The 23,974-nt window shown below is 36.5% G+C and overlaps 1 protein-coding gene across 7 annotated transcripts in view; it reads right to left on the bottom strand.

Annotated features, from left to right (window-relative positions):
• The window catches only part of NFIB (nuclear factor I B), a 350,785-nt gene that overhangs the window by 12,947 nt on the left and 313,864 nt on the right, over positions 1-23,974 (bottom strand). For 4 of the 7 annotated variants that reach the window (XM_030005678.2, XM_030005680.2, XM_030005679.2 and 1 more), the window contains 3 exons: positions 17,257-17,422; positions 13,725-13,807; positions 4,703-4,791 (listed from right to left, as the gene is read on the bottom strand). The exons of 1 other annotated variant lie outside the window; for it this stretch is intronic. In XM_030005678.2, coding sequence (XP_029861538.1) covers positions 4,703-4,791; positions 13,725-13,807; positions 17,257-17,422 — 338 coding nt within the window. The remainder of the gene's footprint in view (positions 1-4,702; positions 4,792-13,724; positions 13,808-17,256; positions 17,423-23,974) is intronic. 2 more of the 7 variants (XM_030005681.2, XM_030005683.2) reach the window with 2 other exon arrangements.

Below are 23,974 nucleotides of genomic sequence, written 5' to 3'. Positions count from 1 at the left end.
GCTCAGAAAATATTACTGAAGTTGTTTTCTTTACTTTAACATCTTGCTTCTGGATCATCTCATTCATTTTGGTCACACTGCAGTTCTTGCTGCTTCTCCCATAAAGGTTCACTTAAAGCTCCAAACATAATCATGTGGAAAATGGACATTATTGATTCCTATGGTCCATTGTTCCCCCATTCTAAGCCCCTGAAGTTCAAGTTCAATCTGGAATTACATCATGTCTGGTTTCTCCTGGTTACCAGACGGCTTGAGACGTGACCACAGCTACAGAAAAAACAAACAGCCTTCTTCACGCTTCGGCTCCCCTATCGATTCAAACATAAACTTTTTTTCGTTCTCTCAAGTATGCTTCAAGTATGGAGCATGGTTAATTTAGAGATTAAATTCCAAATTAGATTATCTAATGGCATCTTAATGGATTGCTGACCCATTTCCTGTGGGATGGCAGCATGCAAGTCTGGCTTGAATACAATTAATTTCTTAGGAAGTGTTCTGAAGATGTTTGCCTAGATGCGGAGGAAACATAATGTTCTGTACATCTTTCTGCATTACGGACTTGGGCAAAACTGTTAGAGTCAGCAATTTAAATCGATAAAGACCAGAAATCATTAGGCTTTCTTTCTACGAATACTTTTACAGTCATGATACTTCAGCATTTTTGTTCTTAAATTGTAAGGAATTGATACTTCTATTCCAAAACATTGCCCAAGGGCATTGGGGCGGGGGGGGGGGGGGGGGAGTAGAGGGTATGAACCATTGCTCTAACAGGTGTCTGTGTTTGCCAAAATGTGCTTGCCGCAGCAATGCTGCTGTGTTACTTCAGCTGTGTGTTTCCTCGATACCAAACACACACAAGGTACTGTGCTACAAAAGCAGTCGGCACCCATTCTCAATTCCCTTCTGCTTCTTTCACAAATCAGAGATTATCCCATTTGATTGCCTTATCAGCATTATTATCATAAACCCAGAGTGGTGCTGGGGGGGGGCAGGTGGGGAATGATGCTTGGAAAGCTGAACACCCCTAGAGCTAGAGCTGAGAAGGAAATTCAGCACTTTGAGAACAGAGCTCCCCCCAGCATCTCCAGGAACAAGCCAGCTGTTCTACTCTGCTTATGTGTCAAGATAACAGACTGAAAGCAGGAAATGCTAACCTAGTGCATTTGCCTGAGTAGTGTAAATTTAATGTTAAAGTAACAGTTAACCCATAAACCTAACACAGAAAGATTGTTAAAAAAATGAATATAAATAACAATACCTGGGAATAAAATTATATTTGGCAATAGCTGAGTTAAAATGTACACTTTGGCAATGAAAATTTGCTTACAGTCTGTGAAAAACTTGCAAATACTCAACATGCTCTAAAAGACACCCATCATGCTGGCTTTTATGAGTGGTCCCACTGGAATTATATCAATAGCACAATGAGTGGCTAAGATTCAGGCTCAGGCTCATGTTATCAGGCTTACACACACACTTTTTCTCACTCTCACTCATGTCTTAAGTTTAGTTGTTGCATATGCTCTTGCTCACACGTAGCAACTGAGACTGTATTTTCCTAATTGAGCTTCACAGATTTTCACAGCTTCCCTTCACCTTCTGTCTCTAGGAAAACAGTTATTATCACAGAACTGTGGTTATGAAAAAAGAAGGGTTATGAAAAAAGAAGGGTTGGGGGGGGGGGGGTAATGGATTCTGAGTATCCTTTTAATTTTTACACTAAAAAATTGACCTAAATTATCTTAAAAGTACTTGAGAACTTAATTCTATTAATGTGCTTTAATGTTGTTCAAAGTTCAGCAGACATAATAAAATACATACCATAAATGCTGTAAGTAAGCAACAAAAAAAAAAAAAATTGTAGATGGTTAGGGTATCAGGAGCAAAATAAAGATTACTGCTTCAAAATACCTTACCAAATAACTGGGGGGGTTTCCCTTTTTTTTTTTTTAGGATGGTCACAGGGTGTTTTATAAAAGTATTTCCTTTAAAGATACTAGAATGTTTATTTCAGCTAAGCAAGTATTAATCTAGTTTTTATTATCACTATTCTTTGCAAGTCTTTGGTTTTGAAGAAAATGGTGCACCAATAACCTAAAGTTTTGTGGGTTTTGGTTTTGTTATTGTTTTGTATTACTCGTATTCTCTTTTTTTTGCAAAGTTCAGTCTTTTGCATATGGATCACTACTGTCTTATATCTGGGACTTTAAATGTGAACAGATACATAATTTCATACAAAAAGAAAAACCCAGAAAATATATTTTAAAATCTATGTGTCATATTTTGAAATCTATGCATCATATCTACTATCAGGTATGACAGACAGCTACTAATAAGACAAAGAACACAGAAGTAACAGAGGTTTTATCATCATTCACTCTCCCCAAGTTTCCAAGGTGTGGTTCACCAGCAATGCTCCATGACAAAGCTTTCAGCTTGGCCACCTCTGCTACCTGATTTCTGTAGAGACAGGACAGCTAATGTTGAGGCACTGCCAACTTTTTTACCTTCTTGAGGTCAATGATATTTCTGAAAAATCAATATACTTAAAATAATGACAAAAACCTGCTGTAAAAGGTCAGATAGAGTACCATCAAAATGAGCACTGCAGATTTAAGGAAATCACACAATCAAACATTTATCAAACCATTTGGGGGGGAGGGGAAATTTGACTATCTGGACTAGAATATATTTCTTTGCCAATAACCAACAATTGCTTTTGCAGTACGTTCTTTTTTTTAATGTTAGTTTTAGTGTTAGAAAGGCTCACTGCTCCTTAGCCTGCACAGGTATAATTTCTCTTCTTAGATCCTCACCTACACGGGATTTGAAGAATGTTGTATTCCACAGCCCAAATCCTAAAAGCCATCCACTTAGGGAGAACTAACAGTTTGTTTCTTTGTCCTCCAAGGCTGCCCTTAATTCAAGGCCAAGTAAGTGTAGCCTAGGGCTGTAAAGAGATGCCCATGGCAGAATTTGTGCCCAACCTCATCTTGCAGCACTTTTGTATCTTGGTAGGGTCAAAGTGGCAGGCAGCACTCTGGAAGTGACCTGTAAAGCAGTTTTGTCTGTAAAGGTAAGTGGATCATGGACCATGCTTGTATTCTTCACCAAAGTTCCCTTGGTGATCACCTAGAAATCTTTTCCTCCCCTTTCCTTTGCCCAAGGGTGTTGTGTGATGGGTACTGAAAAAAAGAATTCAGCAAACACTGGGACAGTGGTTCAGCTGGTATAAACTGGCATTGCTTTAAAGGGGGCTCGAGGGAAGACTGATTAAAACTATTCAAGGATATTCCTAGATAGGCAGTTGTGTTATAATTTTCTAACTCCTGTCAATGCCCTGTGAAAGCAACACCCGTTGTAGTGGGAGAATAAATCACCCCTCTGTGCTGTACTAGCTCAGTTTGCATTCACTCTTGGCAGTACATTGAAAACTGTGGCAATTTCTGCATGATGGGGATTTATAATGTGAATCACAGCCTTTGAGGAGATGAGGTGAATCCATTAGCTAATTCTCCACTGTGCCATTTAATCTATAAGGGAAGAAATTACAACACCTTGCTTTTCCACCACAGTTCTTCCAGATTTTAAATATTGTTTCAGAAAAATTGCAAAAAGGAAAAGTAAAGCAAAAATATTCAAGGCATTTAAGCTTCAGATTTGTAACAGCATCAATTTTCAAATTCCATAATTACCCTTCCAAGGTGATACTCAAAACCACCAAACCTTCTAGCAATCCCTAGTACAATACGGTACATCGAAAGGCATTTTGTAGATAATACATATACACACTCATACTCACACACATACTTATACAAACTATTCAGAAGTATGTGTACTTTCATGTATACACAAATGTCCAAGAAGTATTTGAAATTTTTTCAAGAGTGAGTAGCTAATACTTCATCTGACAGGCTACCAATCCACAGGCTTTACATGTACAACCCCCATTAAGTGTTGAGTGTTGCAGATAATCCTGCACATGAAAGAGATGAAAAACTGATGTATCAAAATTATGCTAATTTGTTTACACACCCATTTAGAGACACACACCTCTACAGTTACCATAATTCATTACATACCAAGAGATGTAAAAGATAATGTGTAATTTATTAATGTACCAAAGGTTTATGGGTTTTATTGTGTTCACTTTTTTTCATAAAAAAAGAAACTCTCTTTTGTGTAAATCATTCTTAATTATTCTGTTATTTAGTGCTTTATATCTTACCTTCATGTACATGTTAGTGACCTAAATCTACACCAGCTGATTAGTCAGAAAAGTCTCTATGAATAATATGGTTACTTGTTGTCCAAAACCACCACCACCTCAAACATTTATTGTTATACTCATCTATACCTGTAACAGCACCATTTTCTTTGTGTTAATCACTAAGCACCCCAAAATATGACCTTTAATTCTGCAAATGACATTTCATTTTTAAAGCCTAAGATCAGTATTCCCTTAAATTTACAAACCCTTTGCATTTGACAACACAGCATTGTCATTCCAGGTTCTTAATTAAGGTAGTTTCTAAATTCACCTTACACTAAAGATAACCTGAATGTATATGGGAGAAATGTTAAACAACGTGTTTTGATCAAATGCTGTCACATATTCCCCTGGAGGCCCTCCAAAACAGATACTGTAGCTCAATGCAACTTTTTAGAGGTGGTGTAGGGGTGGAAATAATTAAAATGTTACCTTTGCCAAGTAATTCCCAATGTATCCTCACTGGCACTGGGGTATAAATGCCTGCCGTTTTGATTCATGGTCCAGTCACAAATCCTCAGCTGTCAATTGAAACCTAGCAGTCAGATATGGATCGAGCAGTACTACAGCTTTTAGTATTTAAATGAATACATGCAAACTAGTACTGTATATGGCAAAAGCCTTACTTTCCCAAGAAGTAACTTTAAAAAATAAAACAAACAAAGAAAAATAACTTATTCTAAGAAATAAATGCCTATAGATTCGCTTAAGATAATGCTACTTTAATACGCTCCTTATTAATAAAGCATAAAAGAGTAACTAGTGTTTAGCACATAACAATTAGCCATTATTAGATTACAAACTGAGCTGGAATAAAAGGAAATGTTAATATTCAATAGTGAGATACTTTAATAAGGGAAATAAAAATGCTGTTTTCTCTAATCAAAGCTCTATATAATGTGTATTAAGTAAAGGTCAAATATAATCAATATCTTGTAGCATGCATTTCGTGAAACATAGAAGACATGCAATTTATAGAAAATTTGCCCAAATGAAACAAACTGTATGTCCTTATCTTGCTATTGAAAAAGGGTAAAGGTATTTTGTAATTGACATTTATTAATCTGGTTTAACTGAAAGTGGTATTACTTAGCAAGAGGTGATAAAATAAACTAATCTTGTGTTAGACTCAGAATAATAGCATTTAAAATACTTTATTGCATTTTAATATAATGAGGAATGTACTAAATGTTAGCTGAAACAAATTCTTCCCAGATCCTCAAATCACCAGTTCTGCCTTCAAGGATTGTTCAAGCAACCCTCTATAGCTCTGTTTATTTAACAGCTGCCCTATAGTGTTAGAAGATTTTTTTAAAAGATGTACTGCTTATTTTTAAGTTTAAGAAAGTGAACTTATCTGGCTTGCAAAGAAAACATACATTTTAACCTCTGTATAGTCATGCTGTATATTAATTGCTGTATCATTACATATGATACAGCACTCTGAATTGAAGATAATGTTGCTGAGTTTAACTGCATTCGATGTATTTTAGTTTTCTCTATCCATATTCAGTTTTTAGATAGTGCAGGCTACAGCAAACAAACTACAATAAACTATTTTCACAGGAGCACAATTAATTGCAGTCTTTTCCTGAAAAATACAAATGCTGAGGACAAGACAATATTGCAAACCTGACCCTGTCTGGCTGTTAGACTCATAAGCTTCCTGCTGTTAAGGTCTGAGAAATGGAAATGTTAGTCTCTGATGTTTTCATAGGGATTGTTTCTTGTTTGTTATCTAAAGAACTCCAAGGGACCTTCTAAAGGCCATTAGAAGCATGACTAAACCACATGAAATTAAGCAGAAAAGGAAACATGCAGTCAAAAAGTTTGCAAGAGGTAACTGTGAATAATACATTAAATATGTTTAAAGAAAGAGGTAAGTAAATATTTGGTTTAGTCACTATACAAAACAGTATTGTAAACTCGAGTTTAATATTGAAGACATAGTAAAATGTCATCTTAGTTACTCAATGTACAGTAGATGTATTTCTGCTGTAATCCTTAAGAAAGTCATCATCTTCATTACAGATGCATATTTTAAAGCTTTATAACTTAGCTATAAAAACTCACTTCCAGCTGAAACACAAGACTGAAATGTTAACACCCCCCCTCCTCCTTCTTTCACAAAATATAAAATCTAAGAATAAAAGCCCTTTGGCTGATTAGAACCATAAAAAAAACTAACATCACAAACTTAGTGTTACCAAATGATTTTATGCACTTAGGTCTAGCTAAAAAATCTGGAAAGCACTTAGCTTGCTATAGAACGTGACTGCATTTGCTGTTTTGGCAAAACAGTAAGGGATTGGATACATTACATTGTAGTAAATCAGCTTCTGCACTAAATCATTATATTCTTCCCACAGTCTGTATGGAAACTTTCCACAAATACAGTTAATGTGTTAAATTTATCATTAAGAAAGCTCCAAAAAGAATTCTTTAAACCTATTTCATAAATGTTAGTAATGACATACTTCCTATTATATACAGTCATACATACCTTAATACATATACATCTAAATGCTGCAATGGTAATAATAGAACATGTGCATTTTATATATATGCCATAGACACAGACACACACGTATATGAAGATTCATGCTACACCAGACTTATAGTTAGTGTAAACTGTAGAACTATTCACTCCACCAACTGTGCCATGCTTGTGGTACTGACAACACCTTGAAGAACTGCAGCTCTATATGACAACGGGTTCTGCGATAAGCCCAGGACTGCATCAGCTGTGCTGAAAACCACCTTCCCAATGTTAAAAACTATTGCTCCACACTCCTCAGCAGGTTCACATAGCTGCTATGTTGTCTTTAAAAACTAGGAAAACAACCCAGCAAAATGTTTTTTTTCTCCCTAACATAAAATTTCCTCTCCCAAATCACTCTTGCTTAGAGATCAGGATGTCTAAGATTTAAAAATATACTTTTGAAATTATGTAGAAATATCACTTTCAAAGTCTGCCTCTGCATCCCTTGTGTGTTGAGTGCTTTTGGGGTAAAAAGGCTGGAGAAACTTAAAAGACGTCTACAATCCCTGGCCCCATTTGATGGAAGAAGATGTCTGTTCACAGCAGCAGCGGGAATGCTGCACTTAGAGGATGTCCAGACAGTCCAGTGGGGAAAGCCTGGGGGCACAGACCTGACCTGAGTCCCAAGCTGTGGAAGGATGTAGGGCACTTTAGTACAGTATTTTGAGTACTGCATGTTGTCTGAATTTGTGCTGAAATCTTTCTGGCTAGTTATAGTCCTCAGAGTAACTTAAGTGACCTCTAAATTCATGCCACAGTGTTAGCTGGAGACAAGAAGACGCATTCACTCTCACCCACAGTAAGCCACCTAAAAGAGTTTCTCTGCAGGACATATGAAAGGGAGAGGTGGGAAACTACTTGCAGGCTACTTGAGAAAGCTTAAATCCCTCAGTTAGAGGGACTTAATAAATAGTCCTCATAAGATATTTAATAAATGCTGAATAACATTACTAACTTTCTCAAAAATATGCTATGAGTGCAAAATAAATGACCTGATTTGGCATATGACATAGTGAAAAGTCTTTCCTAGAAGCCTCTTGGAGAGGCCTGCTCTTCAGTCCCACAGCTTTGCCATTTTCAGCAAGGCAAGTTACCTGAGCCCTACTTCAGTTAACACCTTCCATCCACAAAACATTACCAATGATTTTTTTTTTATGTACCTCTCACCTAACCATACAGAAGAAGAACATGGGTCTGTATTCTGAAGTGGAAAAGGATGCCCAGCCTTGCAGCAGATGGGGAAACCTTCCAGGCAGCCCAGCCATTTCCTGACATGTGGAGCTGCAGCGGTCCCTTATCCCTGTGACATGTCCTCATTGCTACACTCATGTAGTGAGTACAAGTAGCAAGAGAGCACAAGTAGCAGAGAGCACAAAACCCACTACAAGTGTTTCTCCAGGGAGGCAATGCAACTCCTTCACCCACCTTAGGGGCATCATGGGAAGGGGCCACAGGTCCAGGCAGGAGCAGAGCAGTAGATTGAGTGCTTCTAACTCTGCCACTTGCCTGAATGTCATCTGCTTCCCCTCTCCGGTTCCGCCCTCTGTAAAATGCCAGGAAAGTGATTTTGGTTTGCACTTTCCAGTGCTGTGAGATGTACTGATATGAAGTCCTACCCAAGAGCTAGATTTCACTATAGCTGCCTTTTCAGTTTAAACTGGGCGCCTTCCAACACAACCATCCTGCACAGTTTTAAGTATGCAAATCCTATGTACTTTAAAAACCCACAGGCAACAGTTCAATCTTTAATCTAGTCTGAATAATATTTATGGGTTAATATTTAAGCAGGTTTTGTACTCTCCTATTTAAAGAGTGGTTGTCTAAGACTAACATTCATTTCAAGCTTCTGTGATTGCTAGTGAAAGTAGATACATATTTTGGAAAGTGTAATAGGAGACTGTGCTATAGCTTCTGTTAGTTGAGAAAAGCCCATAAAACTTAACATTTGCATATTGTCATTGTTTTGACTGAAACTTCCTTTAAATGTGTTTCCTTTCCAGCAAGCATATGTGAAAGGTGACCTCTTATCCATCTACATACCTCCCTGGTGGTCATGTGACCCAGTTTTACGTCAAACTGTCAATTATGATAAGGGACACAATAAGAACAGCCTAAGTGTTGATAACCTGTTTCCTGGCTTTACTGAGAAGTTCTGTTTAAGAGTCCACTTGTGTTCTTTCAGCCTTCTGCTGAAAGCAAAAGCAACATCCACCCAAAACATTTTGCAAACAGATACTCTGTGTTCATTGGACATTTAAGTTTACAGTTTCCATGATGAATAGCATGAAGAGAACTCCATTTTGAACTGTGTGATTCAATAACTAAAGGATGCATCTGGTAAGAACAACTTCCCACTGAAATGGCAGGGCAGTCTGGTGTGTAGGAAATAAAAACCTATCTACAGTTTTCTGATTTTGCATTTTAGAGACCTGAAGTGTTTCTTATTACTACATACATGGCAAATGTCTCACTCATAAATGTCAAAGCTGTGTGAAAATCATGCATACCACATATCACACATGGAAAGTCCAAGCTCTGGTGAAAACCATGCCGTTGTATTAATCAGTGCAAAGACTGGAAGAGTTCACTAGCTCCTCAGTAATTGGGCCAGCATTAGTTAGCACAGTTTACTGTAACAGACAGGAAAGTTCTAGAGGTCATTGTCTTCACAGACCTCAACAGCTATCCTGTTTATTTATATTTTTTAATTAAAAATAGAATCACACATACAAGGCTCCAAGGTACATTAAAATTAAATCAATGGCCAAGAAAGAAAACCTGTCAGTTAATTCATTCATTCCAACAGAAATCTTATTATTTGTGAAACGATTAATCTGTATTTGCAATAAATAAAAATGTTTGTCTATGCGCCCAACCATCCATCTATCTTTTTGTATTGTTTACACACGTAAAGTGCATGACCAGTATTTCCAGCAATATTCTATCTTTACAGCCAGAAAAAACATCAACTTGTCTCTAAGTGTCTATCATTTCAAGAACATAATAAATTCATAAAGTTGAGAACAGTAACAAAAGGAGGCACAGAAATGCTATTACATAACTATGAGACTTCTGATCATTAAGACTTTGTTACTGAACTAATGATCTCTCCATTAAAATTCTTTAGCCAAAATAATGAAGACAAAACTAGAATCTGGCTAGTCCACTTGCAGAAGATTGAATTTGACTGAGTTTCCTCAATTTGTTGCTTTTTCCTCTAGTCTGGGCTTAGAAACCACAAATCTTCAGTAGATGCAAATCAGAGAAAGAAGGGGGAAAGAAGGTGCTCCGAAATAATTGTAAACATTATCCAACCTTTCTTTTACGCATAATTCATTTAAGATGTTCCTCAGCAAAGACGATGAGCAAGCACCACCTACTAGATTTGACTTCATAAAATAATCTCACCAACCACCAATAGTAAAATTAAGAAAAACTCTCTCACTCAGGTACTAGTTCTTATCACTTCCCTTGCCCCTTCCTATGGTGCCCTCCCTGCAGTTACTTTATCAATACTTAACAACTCTCAGAAGCTGATGCTGATTCAAGAAAAGCAAACTAAGTGGTCATTAACAATTTGTAATAGACAGTTGGGAGAAGGGGGGGGACATGACATTTTTACAAAAAAATTAGAAGATACATGTGACTCTCTAGATGCCACTGTAGCAAGAGATATGTTTTGTAACTATTCATGTCACAGCATAGAAATACCTGGCATTTCCAGGCAGGTAACAGGAAGACCCACCAGCAACTCCAGCAGAAAGTAGACTACATAGTTATTATAATTCCTCATTAGAACCTTGTCTTCCTAACTATCAACGTAGCATGCTAAGTAATGCATGTAACAGCATATTTTTCACAGTATCCAGATCAGTAAAAGCAAATAAACTGTCCCCATTGGTGCTATTATGCACCGTCTTTCAAAGTTTTATTCAGTGCTTCCCGTCTAAATGTGAGTATTCCAGGTAGGTCATGCTATAAATTTTTTACTGGAAGTTCTAGTAAACTATCATTTTGTCAAAAGATGCTATATAAGTGTGTGTTGCAAAATGCATGTGTAACTTTTAAATTTATTGTGCTTACTGTAATTTAAACAGGCTACAAAATGGTTCTTTTTAACAACAGCAAAAAGGACTCAACAGTACATGCCAATATTTCTCATAACCAGAGAGAATAAATCTTCATAAAGACTTCTCCAATGAAGTAAAAAATGTACCGGTGACAATATTTATTCTTGAGGGGTCAATGTGCATTACAGGGTATGGTGAATGTTTAAAAGACCTCTCTGGAACTAAAACCAGTGGCTTTCTAATTTAGAATTTCTCTCCACTAATACAAAATGATTGATTGCCTTTATTTCATATACCCCTTGATTTTTTGTTTCATTCATCATGGGCTGCTTTAAAACAAATGCATTTAAAATCTGCCACAAGAGTAGTCTCCTTTAAATTGTTGTAAAGTAATGAAGGGACATAGTAAATCAATCTCATTTCTGCCTTACCAAAGGATAACCTTTGCTCTATTAAAGCTGTTTTGACAATCTCGGTGCTCTACCTCACTTTCTGGGTAATAAACATATAAGAGGCCTTTAGGATTTAAGTGAGTGAAGGTAACTAATTAATTAGAAACTTAAATATACACACATTATATATTCTGATTTATCCATCTGAAAAGCTTTGTTGTTAAAGTATTTTGTTCTTTCAAATGTTTCCAGCAGCACATAATATACCCTAATTTTGTACATATTTATATGTGTGAGCATCCACACATGCACCCCGCCCTGCAAACACACTCAGGAAAGCATACACTTATATCCATTGCTCAAGTTAGAAAAGAATAGAGAATTCACAGCAAAGATGAAACCAAGACACAATTTTTAAATTTACTATACAACTCACTGGTTGCCAGCTGATGCTTTTGAATTAATATAAAGAGACTATGAAGCAATATACTTTAGAAGGGAGAACATTGGTTTCACACAGTGGCATTGAAGAATTTTTCTGTTTATGAAGTGTATATGAGACCTAATTTATTTTCCCCTTCCCCTTAAGCCATCTGGCCACATGTTTTACCATGAAAGGGAGTATAAGACACAGTGCATGTAAACACCAAAGACTGTGATGACCCTCGAGATCCCTCTCGCTTTTATGTTCCTATTACACTGCTGAAATCTCCAAATCTACACAAAGCCAAAAATATATAGAAGATACATGAAATAAGCAATATATGATTTACACGTCATAAACTCAGCCAAGAGAAAATCAAGCATGCTGCCACTACCTTCTGGCATGTGACAAGAAGTTTGTAACTCTTTCAATGAACTTGGAAGAAGGTGGAGTGGGCTTAAGCAGTAACAAATTTGCAGAAAAAAATTGTGTCTAAAAACATGTAGTGAAAAAAAATTTATTACGCACCCCCAAATTAACTGTATGTCAGAGAATTTTCAAAGTATACTATGTAAAACTTCACATGAAATCTAGAAATTACATGCACTGTGTTTAAAAAGAGAGGTGTTGTGTGTGTTTTAAAATACAATAAACATAAACTGTATATCTTTTAAAAAGAAGAGTGTTATAGTAAATATAGCACATTTCATAACACAATCTTTGAGAGGTTAAAAAAAAAGCAATACACCAGAAAATTTACTGAAAAATGAATGGTTGGCAAAACCACTAATTGTCATTTGGTATTTTCATAAAAGTGTACAGATGTTTCCATTTAGGTCTCACTGGTTAAAAAAAAGTTGGCAAAGCATCAACTATCTTGAATAAACGACCATCTTTATGATTTTCTCTGAACTCTGCATGTGGTGACCTTTAAAACAGACATACTGCCACCTTGCCCTGGGATTGGGTAGGGATAGGTTGTTCCAGATGAAGCACACTTCATCTCACTATATCTCAGCAAACACAGAACAGGTAGGTTTTACTGAGAAATGAATCAGGCATGTGTACCAACTGTCAACAGGAACCCAAGCCTGAGAAAAAAATACAGTACAATAAATACCAAGGACTGTTTAACAGCCCTTTTCTTACTGCGACATTCAACTTTTTTCCTTATACTATTTTACATGCTGTTAATTTCAAAGTCCTCTACCTTTAAGATCTATGAGCAACACAAACACATGTCATAAAATATGTTAAAGTTCTAAAGGGTCTGAATTTATTCCCGTTACTAGCAATGTAACATTTCTGTATATGCATGGCCTTGCTACTGACTGCAGCTAATTTGTTTGTAAGTCATCATTAATCTCGGCTTTATATTTTCACAGTTTGGGTAAACACTTCATTTGCATTAAATTTACAGCATTAATGAGATGTGAAATTTAAAATGCTACTTGAAACATAAATGATGTAAGGAACTAGAACAAAACTGTGGTTTTATCACGTTTGAAATCAGCAGACCATTTTAAACCTATTAAACTAGAAATGATGATGTGTTGCATTGAGGATTTGGCTTTGTAACTCATCTTCCAGAATTAAAATGAAGAAATGTAGGCCTAAACATCTAGGGGGAAAAAATAGCTTGAAAAAAAATAAGTTGGAGTTTTTGCTTTGGAAATTTTGCTCATTTTTTAAACTGATTTTGAAATGAATATTTATTCCTTATACACCTCATTATCTTTCCTAAAATCCTATTAAAGTTTACATGTATGAGCTCTTGAAAAATAAAATAATTGAAAGAAATACGCTTAGAAGTTCCTTAAGATGGCACAGATCTAAGAAATAAAGCATGTGCTAAATTGATCTTTCTTAAAGGGTTCAGTTTTGTTTTGGATAAGCTTCATCTTCAGATGGCAAACACTAAAACCCTTAGGATCCCAGTCTAATCCAAGATAACCGTGGCAACACGTAGGAAGGTAATATCGCAAAAGCTTCTCTATATCATTATACCTATGCGAAACTTGCCCACCTGTTGCTGGTGTAGGAAGGATGGGTCTCTTGGGCTTAGTCCCACATATCGATTGGCTTGGGATGTGCCTGAGGCTGTGTAGGCTGATTAAGGAAGAACAAAACAGATTGATAAAAATACCAACCTATCATAACTATTACCCTGTACAGGTACAGTACAAATATGAGAGATCCAGAGTTATGATTTTGCAATATATAGGATGTGTCTGTGGTTTTCCTTTATTTAAACTTTAACAGAATGCAAAAGAAAAATTGGACCAAATTTGGAAAGGCATGTAAATTCCTATAAACTTCAATGGAAGCTGCATGTGTGAATCATAATGATGTCTCTTGTTAAATAAAAGTTCCTCTGATTAATATATTTTTTAAATTTTTAAGTGATTAAATAAAGTATGTATTTGAAGGAATCACAAGCCGGATTTTCATTTTCATTACACCAATCTAAGACACCAGTGAAATCACTGAGATAACAATGTTGAGAGAAAATATTATTGCACACTTACTATCCTTACTGCTGTGAAAGCCCATAGCAAAACTGTGAAGGAACAAAAATTGGAATCAAAAGTTCAGTTTACTTATGTGACATGAAATGAATCTTTACAGGCCTTTGGAAACAGGATGTAATCTGATTAGCATTTTCATAAGAAGGGAGCTGATTTTTACTGTGCAATATAATATTAGATATTCAACTCCCCTATGCATCAGGAAACACTTTCCCTGAGGGACATTTTAAGGAAGTCTCCTGCTGTCTGCTGCAGAAGATTAAATAAATCCATTTCTGAGGAGAAAGGGAATGCTAGGTGATGTTGGGATTAGTTACAGGATGTGGATCCTTCACCTGTAGGTCACACTACTGTCTGGTTTCTGTCAGTAATCCCTAAAAGCCATTACCCTCTCATGGTTTTTGGTGGCACTTATGAAATGAGGTAGGTGGTCTCACTCCACTTCCCAGTGTGGAGATACCCTCACTGCAACTTGCAGCATCACAACCTGGAAACTTGCTGGCAGACAAAGCAAAACTACTAAAATTGAACAGACATACACAAGGATGCCAGTGAGGAGCTCATGGGAGTACTTACTGAATTGGCCTGTTAGTATTAAAGTCACCCAGCAAATACAAGCAAATGAAATCCTTTTTTTTTTTTTTTTAAAGGCTTTATACAGTAAACAGGCTTTACTGAAAAACTGTCATAAAAATTAATCAGTTATTAGAAGGAAATTATGGTGGAGGCCACAGGGTCTCCCAAATATTATCAAAGCCTGCTGTTCTTTCTCATTCACAACAATTCTGCTATTGCACTTCAAAATAAAAAAGCAGTGCTAATCATTTGCTGGTTTATTCTCATCAGATTGAATAATAATGATAACTTGTTGGCCAAGCATATGTTTTATATATGTCTCTCTATATATTTTGAACCAATCAATCAGTTATTGCAAATAAAAGTAAAACTATGCCTTAAAACACATTTAGTCTTGATTTTCTCATTAAGTTAACATTAGCACTCTGTGTGGAAGGTCTATTATGACTGATAATACAGTTTATATGTATTCATATATAATTTATATATCAGCAGGACATGATCCCTCATTTTTTGCTATTTTCTTCATCAACAAGTTATGTTCCTTCACTTTTTTGCTCTTACAGTTACCAATCCAGTTTCAAAAGGCTTTACCAAGCAGATAGACTACTGCACTGCTCTGAAAACCATAACACTCTGGACACGTAGCATTTATATGCTATCTCATATCCAGAACCAGCACATTCAAATCAAATTTGTACATAGGGTTTTTTTTATTATTATTTACATGCTGTAGTGACAGACATTGGATATTTAGGCAAGAAGTTACCTGCACACTGCTGTGGATGCATAAGGAGGCCTTATTTCAAATATCTAAGCTGAGATGTTCTATGGGTCACAGGGAATCAGGTACCCAAGTTCCACTGAATTGCACAAGAAACTGGGTGCCAACTTAATTTGAAAATATAATCCAAATTTTTCCCCTGGTAGTAGGACAATGAACAGATTAGGTTTGCTTTCCTTATGATGAATAATATGGTCAGATTACTAGAAAACATCCCAACACAGTTCTGACATTGTATTTGTTCTTTTTGCCATTTGTATTAGAAACCCTGACCTCATCTGAGACAGCTATTTAGGCCAGGCACAATCATGTCAAACAGGAAGCAGAATGGAATCATGAGTACTTGAAACTATACACGAACTCAGTTTTCTCTGTTTTCTAATCTAGACCAAAAGTCAGAGCAACAGCTTCTTGTTTGCTGCTGAAACTAACTCTTCTTAAAAGGTGCAAGAACGGTACCAAAACCTACCTGGGAGGATACACACTCTACCGCCTTTTAACAAAACTTTTGCTATACTAAAAGAACAGCTAAAATACTTCCATAAACCTATGCATATAATTATTTGTTTATACTTAAACAAGAATTTGTCCAAAAGTTACTACTATTCTTTCATAATAAAGGCATAACTAGTTTTCCTCCTTTACATCTCAGCCACTCCTATGCATTTGAGTCTTATCTCTGTTTCACATTCTAATGAAAAGATTTAAAGTAGTTTAACACCTAAGAAACATACAGTTTATGGTCTCCCTAATGACAGACCAAAAATTAGGGACTGGATTCACAGTTCAAATACTAAACAGGTCTAAAGCAAGTCATTTTAATGTTATAGACCCTAAAGAGATTAATATTTTTAAAGACTGGTAAGTTTTCTTCCAAAGCGTATGTTTGGAAGTGTCTCGCAGAAAGTAGTTAAAAAGCAAAATTCTGCTTCACTGAGCATAAGATGAGTATTTGTAAAAGAAGAAATTACCCTATACATAGTAACATCTTTGCTCTTATTTCCAAAACTGCAATTCCATTGAAGGTAATAGGATAAATAATATGGTCCTATATAGTAATAAAGAGCTTAAAACATTAAAGTTAGGGTTTGTTTGTTGGTGTTTTTTTTTTAAAAGAACAGTGGATCTACAATCCATCACAACAATAACAAGGAATTAAAGTTTTCTTTTGCCACATGAGGGTTTTTTGCTAAAAATGACACAACCTATATCAACATGCAATTGTCATAGCTCAGATTCAGTATGCGTTGTAACAAGGCTTGATTTCTGTAGGAAAGCTCATTGAGGAGCAAATTATCCAATCTCTGTTTGGAATTCCATCTGAGGGCCATTGCAAAACCTTGCCGTCTGGGTGTGCTTGCTTCTCAATGTCTTAACAATGTCCACCTTAGATGAACAACTACGGTTTCTTTTTCTTGAATAGTGGTCAAATATGCAGGCTTTTCCCTTTCATTTTGGTTGTCATGTCACAAGCTTTGGTTCATGTAACATGATGCATTTGTTGAAATTTGGAGAGGAAAAGCTTTGCAGTCAGATCACGTTTGCTCTCCATGTAAAATGATGAGCATCCACTTGGTCAAATAGTAGGAAAAGGCGCCTTTTTCTGGCCTCAATTTGATATCATATCGAATCTTCAATTGACATTTTTTGTTTCCTAAAGAAATACTTACTGGTTGCTGTAGGTGAAGATGCCTCACCTTCAGTGGATGTAGTGATGGGTTTAGTATCTGTCATGGTCAGGGTCACAGGTCGCACCGCACTGTGATGGGGAGAGGGTGCCAAAACTGGAGTAAAATGGCCAGGCACTTTCCCTACTACTTGACCACTGCTGTTAGGCTACAAAACAAAACCAAAAGAATGCCTTGTGAAACATACACATTGCGTTTAAGGAACCTACCCACCTATCTTAGGGTTTTTCAGAATGTCCATCATTCTGAAATGATGTACATTCAGATGTACTGTAGTACCTGCACGCTGGAATGCACCATTCTAACAAAGCTATGAATTTCTATATGGTATTTTCAGCAGGCAGATCCCTCCTTAGATAGGTAGTACATGCTTAAATAGCAGTACTTTTTGGTAAACTTTTTTTTCTGGATGCAGCATGCATCAGATTGTTTCAAAATATATTTGCTGTACACACAGTGTCTGTGAAGCACAGTGAATCCCACAATAGCAGGATTAAACTGACCAAGCATAGGCCCTGTATTGGGTATGAAGTATTAAGAGCAAATGAACGATGCAAAACCTCTGTTTTCACATGCCATACCACTGTGGCTTGGAGCATAACCAAGACTTGACCACAGCTGTCCAGAGAGATTACGCATACTGGAAAGCTAACTAATAATTCACATGTTTGGGAGTGGGAAAGAGGGTTAGGATACGATGCACTATAATGTGTACGTCATAATATCTGGCCAAAAGCCACCTACCAAAAACACAGAAGTGTTTAATAATGGGAACTTTGCAAGTCAAGAGCATAATAAACAAAGACACTTCTTTCATAGATACAAAAGGCAGTCTGCATATGACCTTATGGTACAGGTCATCAAGGTAATATGCTACTGTCTGCATATAGGCACATCTGAATTTGGCAATGTTCACTGGTAAATGTATATGTTTATCCAATGCTTAAACATGCCTTAGACTTTCTGCATGTAAATATTCCAACAGTAAATAACTTGCAGTAAAAATAAGCAAGTAGTAAATAGTTTTTTCAACAGTGGCTGATAACTTTTGTCTGATTGTGTGTTCTGTGAATCATAGGTATTTTAAAATACAGCCACACAAAGCAAAAACTACTGGGAATCTTATTATTAGAATGATCCTGTCAAATTTGAGATAACTCAGAGTAAAGAAATGGACTGATAAAGGACCCGATTTAACTGACACAAGGAAAGGTTAAAAGAGGTAAGCATGACTATGGTAATGAAATCATAACTGCGCTGAGACAATTACTTCAAGTATGTGCAGAGTATAAACACACAGAAGAGGAAGGAATTATTTGGAAAGTACAGGAAGTATAAACTCGGGGTAATGGAATGAAATTGAGAAGGAGGAAATTTAAAATTAATAACAGGAGAAACTTCCTGGCAGTATGATCTACTAGACATTGCAAATGCCCCCAAGGGAGAGTCTTGTTCTTTAGGGCATCTAAAACTAAGCTAGAAGAAAACACTAGAAAATATAAGTGCAAATGAAGGCCAATCTTGGATTCATAGGAACATCGGGCGGTTAGCAGACTATTTCCCTCTCTAAAATCACAAGACTTACAATGAAAAATAACAGTAAAAATGTATACTAATGAGAAGTGGCCCACAAACTACCCCTCTAAATGAAAAAAAAGTCACCCCCTAAACATAACTGTATGTTTGGGGGGGTGTTGGAGTGGGGATGGGGACAGGAGGGCCATGGAATACCAGGATCTTGCAATTTAGGTGGTATTTACCACTTTTTAATTCATTTTCCTAGTTGCGCGAGCTGAGAAGTTACTACTAGGAGTTTAGTAACAGGAATAAGTGTCAGCTGTCAAAGTAGCTTCAGAATAAGAAGGCAGCATGGATTCAAAGGAATGACAATACTTTCACAAGTAACACAATTTCCCCAAATCACTGGCACACAACATTAAATTTTATTCACTTAATTAGTTAGATAGATCTCCCTTATTATGTGTAATTGAAATGAAAATAAGATGTGGCAGAATATATACAAGACAATTTCTATAGAATAATGTGGCCTCAAAGTTTACTGAGCATCTGCTTGCATGCTTACATGACCAATGGGTCATAAGTGCGGAACTCACTCAGTAATTACAAAGGTCTTTCCACAACAATATAAATCACATCTTTATATTACAGCAAAGTCATATACTAAGTATGTGTCAATAAGCCCACTTTCTTTGAGATCTATCTTAGCAGTGGTTTAAGGAATTTTATTTTGTGGGTTCTATTTTAAAGGCCCGCCTGCCTCTAAAGCCAGGTGTCTTGGTGACCAGAAATCTGACTCCACCTGCCTTAGAATAAAATGAAAATTTTAACTAACATAAATTCAGAAAATCTCTAAGAATTGCCTAAAATAAATTCCCCATACAAATGACCCAAGACGCTCCAAAACTTAGAAGCAAGTACCCTTACTCGCTAGTTGCGAGTTGTACACAGTTCAACTCGAGACATCTCGATGTTGCAATAAAACAGGCTCTGTCATAGCTAAGGGAGCCACAACACAGTTTGAAGCATTTGTGGGGAAAACTGTCAGAAATATAAGGTGGGCCTTATGATAAACTTTTCCTTAAACACCGAAATTCTTGTCAGTAAGACCTGCTTGCTATGTTGGACTGGATTTTCAGTATGTTTCTGGGGAGCCTGCTGCAGAGGCAAGCCCCCTCTCCTCCCCTGGCAGCCCAGCTGTCCCCACAGCCTGCTGGAGGGACTACCACCTCCCAGTTGTGTCTGGTGGCTCCTAGATGGAGTCACTGACCTGTGACCACAGGGCTGCCTTAGGAGCCTTAGCTCATGTGGTGTGGTAACATAGCACAAAACCAACTGAGAATCCCTGATCTAAATGACCAACTTTTACTAAAAACGAAGAAAGAAGATTCCATGGAGTTTATGGATTAAAACAGAGAGTGTCATCAGCTTCCAAAAGCAGCTCTGTCTCCAAAGCCAGACTCGAATTAATTAGGACACAGCTGGAGACCAGGACAATTTACAGCAATGTATGACCTTCTACTGTTCCCTAGTGATCCCAGGTCAACAGGAATGCAACGGCTCACACAGGCTTCAGCTTAGTCCTTGTGCATATGGTCCAAATGAGCAAACTGAGTTATAAGACAAAGAATATACTTATATCCCATTCTCATATGAACCATGTTTTTCCCTGTGTGATACATAACAGCAGTGCAGTACATCTCCCCACTTCATCCAAATTGAGGGTGAAATCCTGTCCTTGTTGAAATCCATGGGGAGTTTGCTAGTGATTTTAGTGGATGTGGTTTGTGACCTCACCAAGTGTCTACATTTCTATTTCTTTTCTTTTTTTTAATGTCATCTTAAATGGTAGGCATTGTTCCATATCTGTCCTGCGTATAAAACCGCATGCAGACACAATACAACGGAACTGAGGTCTGCAACTTCTAGACATAAAAATAAAACCTCCAAACTAAGAAAAGAGAAAACTCATTACTTCAATAAGTTTAATTCTTATGGTTCCAACATTTCAGACTCTGACTGCACATGAGATTTCAAATGCAATTATAACCTAGTTACCTGCCTCTTAACAATTTTATTGCATATTGGCACATTTCCCCACGTATCTTCTGGCTGCACTTTATAATTTATTCTGCTTTTATTTTTGTAACCTTTAACATCTATTCCTTTCCTTTTTCAAGCTGTTTTCACATTTGTAACATAACATTTGTTTTAAAATTTTGCAGTAATGTCAAGTACTGTATATTGCAATAACTGTTCAGGTGTTATTGCTCGGCAAACAAGATAGCACAAGAAGGGATAAGTACACACAAGACAGAGCTTGGTGTACCATGTCTAAGACCCTAACTTCTCCCCCCATACTGAAAGTTTTCTGTATTTATATTTTTAACTAACCTCAGTTGTAGGTAAGCACATACCTACCAGGTATATATAATATATAATTCTTCTTCAACAATCCTAGCTGTCTTTTACATGTGAACTAAGGTCCTCCCTTTGACACAGCTTGTCATGTGAAATGGTACACATAAAATTTTCTTAAAACTTAGTGGTTTTCCTAGATGTGCTACATTTGAAAACAGAGTTTATGAAAAGCAGTCTCACATTCTCCCAAATTCTATTACATGAATGTCACTCATAAGAAACCTTCCTGAAACCACCATACTTGTCTTTCTTGCATGCAGTGAACAACAGTGAAGCAGCTAACAAAACTGATATTTATGTTATCATAATTAGTTTGCAGCTTAAGATCATAAAGTAGTCCTAATTAAACAGATCAGGTAATTGTCTCAGAGTTAATGCTTAGGCCTATCTTCAGATTGACAGTGACATTGCTGCATTGGTTTACACAATCAATTCACACTTCTATGGTTATCTTTGCAAGCACAAAACTAAAAGCTTTTGAAATAAAGGTCTAAATTCCAGACCATGGTATCTGATAGCAGTACAAGCTCAAGAACACTGGCGTTCTCTCTCTCAAGTTCTCTGTCCTGCTTTAAGTTTTCAGTGCAAAGAAGGCAACCTTCTGGTCAGAAATAGTCCTCTGAAGTTGTCAATTCATAATCTTGTTGACAACTGGCTGCTGGAAATAGATTCTGTGACCTGTTCTCCTTTCAACTTTTGCAGTTATGTCAAAAGATATTTTAGCATTGAAACTACATATCTATTTAGACAGTATCCACTTGAATTACAAGTGCAAATATTTATAGCACATAATTTAATATGAATTCATTTTGTCCTTATTTAAAACAAGTTCTAGTTTCTAGTTTGAGTTTTCCCTGAAGAGATTCTTACAGTCAAATGCTTTACAGTTTAAAAATCAACTGTTACCATCAACTAGGGCATCAATATGTCTGTGCGATGGATTCACAAACAGAGAGATGATGCCTGAGGCATAAACCTCAAGCAAATTGCACGGAAGCAGCTGTGTTAGATAAACAAGCTGTGCATTTGAAAATGGGCGAGGGAAAGAAGCAAACACAATGAAGGTCTGGCAAATTTAGCCCCAATTTATGCAGGTATACATTTTTCTATTGTTGGATTGGAGGCTAATTTGATTTTCAGATCTGTGTTACATTTTCGAGCTTTTTAATTCACACCATCTTGAATTGCCACAGATTAATCCATTCATGTGCCCAAAGCCACAGATGAGTTGTATTCACTGTCATAGCTGTAACATAACTCAGATTGTCAGACTATTAATGTCTGATTCTGTGCACTGTGCACACTTTCAGTTAATCCTTAGGTATGAAGTTTGAACAGAAACTTGTAACAGGTATGAATATGGATTTTCTTAAAATCAGGATTCACTATATCTGTTTTCCCTGCTGGCATTTTACTAACATAATCAGTAACTAATTAAACTCCTCTCAGACTTCTGTTCACATATTTGCCCAAATATCAGCACATTTACACCTTAGGTCTTCAGTTATATTTTAGGACAGTGTTTTGTCATATAGCTCACTACTTCCAGCATTAAAAAAATCTTTCTGATGTCATAGTGAAATGGCAACACTAACATCTACAGAAGAGATATCCAAACATAACAGAAATTTGACATACTTATTAAACAATTGACATAAACTATTGAGTGGCTTAAATGATAAAATATATTTTATATTTAGATTTGCACATATCTTTTTTACAAAATAATTGTAATTATAATTCCAAATTCCAAATAAAGTTATTCCAATTTTCCTTGGAAACTTAAATACAAAGCATCTTCAAAGAAATAATCAACAAAGGCCAGAAATCATCTTAATCCTGTGCATGTCTTAGATACAGCTGCATATGATACTGTGCTAGGTATTTCAGAAAGAAATTTCAGGGCTTAATAAAAATTACATTATTCCAGCTAACCACTATACTTGGAGAACAATATATTTGTATGTCAAAACACAGGTTTTTCAATAGAAACTCTGTTTCCCAAGAATGTTATCCTACTACAGCCAAGTGATCAATCACTGAGTGCAGTTTAGTCAAACTGCATTCAGTGTGTTTGTAAACAATCTGTCACCCATTTCTTCTCAACAGTTCCAGGCCCTTATAATGGAAAAGTTCAAATATTATGGTAAAGAACAACACTGCAAAACCCTATGGCAGTGTAATTTTGAGACCATTGATTGAATTATTTGTTGATGAACCTGTAGAAGATGCAGTTCTGCACATTTTGGTCCTCTGCTCATGTACCAAATATCTTAACAGTTGTCTACTAGACACATCTATGAACCTGGAGATCATAGCTGATAAGTTCTGTCTTTGAGTCCATGACATTGTGCTCTGTGATATCCACAGAGGGTGATGGGTGCTTCAGAAAATCTACAAGTAAAAGAAACTGGAAGAAGTATCTTCTTTTTCTAACTCTCCCTTTTGGGTTTTTGTTGTTGTTGTTGTTTTTATATGACACAAACCCAACCTTTTACCTCAGTAGAGCTTTTGCCTAGGGCACTCTAATGCTACATCACCTGTGAACATCCAGTGGGCATGTTAGTCTCCCACTGGAGACAGCTCAATGGTACAGGAAGCAGTTTCATCAAATGTGCAGAAGACATATCCTCAAGTTATTACCTATCCTCTGAGTAATATAACACAGTGCCTTTGAGTCTCTGCTAAACATAAGGGAATGGTATTATTAGTGCACTGCTAGTGAGACTGTAGAAGGTGCTGTAGGGCAGTTCCTCCTCCA

The sequence above is a fragment of the Aquila chrysaetos genome, chromosome Z, assembly GCF_900496995.4.
Source record: "Aquila chrysaetos chrysaetos chromosome Z, bAquChr1.4, whole genome shotgun sequence".
NCBI classification, from domain to species: domain Eukaryota; kingdom Metazoa; phylum Chordata; class Aves; order Accipitriformes; family Accipitridae; genus Aquila; species Aquila chrysaetos.
The sequence above is the reverse complement of the archived record's forward strand: the minus strand, read 5'-3'. Positions and strand labels throughout refer to the sequence as shown.